Below are 1,600 nucleotides of genomic sequence, written 5' to 3'. Positions count from 1 at the left end.
CGCCGGCCTCTGCTTCTTGGCGCCGCTGGGGGCCCTCCCTCCATCCCTCCTCCCCCAGGGCGACGAGGCGGGAGCGGACTCGCGCGCTCATCCGAACCGTGTGATTGAATCACCTTTATTCCGGCGGGTGGGGGAGGGAGGGACACAACCCCCCACTCCTCTCAATAAGTTACACGGCTCGGCCCCCGGCCCCCGAGCCCAGCCTGCTGCTCCCTCGCGGCCCCGGCTGCTGCCCCTTCACGGAAGGGAAGTTTCCTTCTGCCGCCAGCTCAGGTCGCGCTCACCGACCACATCCCCGCGGCGGTGAGGGCCCGGGGCCAGAGAGGACGTGAGCCGTGGCGGCAGGGCCCGGAGGGGTCCTCTCCCCAAAGCTGGGGCACAGGGACAGACCTGGAGGGAGCAGCTGCGCACCCCCCTCCCCGCCCCCCGTGTGCATACAGGAGGGACCCCTGAGGAACCCCAAGTCCCCCGGTGGGGGGGGGGGCACCCTGGGCAGCTTCTCTGGGCCTCCCTGCCCCTCGGCAGGTCACCCGGGGCTCGCGAGGAGGGTCCTGCGGCCCTCCCGCCCCCAGAAGGCGGGGACCCTCCCTGGGCTCAGCGCACGGCAGCTCTTTGGTCGGTCCCAGGAGTGCAGGCCGGTCCCCGGGACGGATCTGCCTCGGCAGGGGCCCTGCTATGGCTTGAGAGATGGTGTGGTCCCTGGGCGGGAGCCTGGCTTACTCTGCGGCTGCGGCCGCGGCCACGTCCGCGTCCTCCGCGTCCACGTCCGCGTCCGTCTCGGTCTTGATCTGCGCCACCCCCAGGCGGTAGAGGGTGTCTCGGATGACCACCTCGCCCGGCTGGCAGCCCTGCACCACGTCGTGGATCTGCCGGTTGACGATCTCGCGGCTGGTGAGGAAGTCCAGCAGGCGGTTGTAGAGGTAATAGTGGGTGGCGTTGTCGAAGGCGATGGGCCGCTGGCGGGCGCTGCTGGGCCTGCTGTCCGCGAGGGAGGCCACGAGCGCCGCGTAGGGCGCCAGCTCTGGACACAGGCCCAGGGAGTGGTGCCCCGCGCTGGGGTCGCCGGCGCTGGGCTGCGTGCCCGCGTGGACGATGCGCCGCGTGGCGCTCTTGGTGACCGGGTGCTGGACCGAGGGCTCGGCCTCTGTCACGTCCACCGAGTAATGCTGGTCCGAGAGCTCCGGGCAGGACACGCTCTGGAAGGAGATGACAAGCCACCGTGACTCAGGGCATGACTGAGGCCGAGGCTGCGTGGTGGGCGACACGGCACAGGCGCACTGCCCCTCAGGGCGTGAGTGTCCCCACTGGGCAAGAGGAAAGGGTCAGAAGGTCAGCACTTCCTAGGCCACTGTGCCTCCAGCTCCAGGAACGCGCCAGGCCCCAGCCACCTCCATCCCAGACAGGGCTGGCCTGGGCTCTGAGCAGGTCCCTGGGCAGGGCCCCAAAGGGGCCATCTTCCGGGCTGCTCTGCAAGGCGACCCCTTTGAGCCCAAGCCACCCCGGGCAACGAAGTGACGTGCGGCGGCCCCCCCGCACAGGAGGGACGGTCAGGGAACACGCGGAGGGGCTGCTGGCTCCAGCACGCAGACAAGACACTGGT

At 70.6% G+C, this 1,600-nt stretch overlaps 1 protein-coding gene across 2 annotated transcripts in view; it reads right to left on the bottom strand.

Moving 5' to 3' along the window:
* Window positions 1-99: 99 nt before the first annotated feature.
* Window positions 100-1,600, bottom strand: part of HMGXB3 (HMG-box containing 3) — a 65,726-nt gene continuing 64,225 nt past the window's right edge. For both annotated transcript variants that reach the window (XM_047779035.1, XM_047779036.1), the window contains exon 20: window positions 100-1,196. In XM_047779035.1, the coding sequence (XP_047634991.1) occupies window positions 717-1,196 (480 nt within the window). In that variant the 3' untranslated portion in view covers window positions 100-716. The remainder of the gene's footprint in view (window positions 1,197-1,600) is intronic.

Source organism: Phacochoerus africanus, chromosome 4 (genome assembly GCF_016906955.1).
Source record: "Phacochoerus africanus isolate WHEZ1 chromosome 4, ROS_Pafr_v1, whole genome shotgun sequence".
NCBI lineage: Eukaryota > Metazoa > Chordata > Mammalia > Artiodactyla > Suidae > Phacochoerus > Phacochoerus africanus.
Note: the sequence above shows the minus strand (reverse complement) of the source record. Positions and strands in the feature narration are given on the sequence as shown.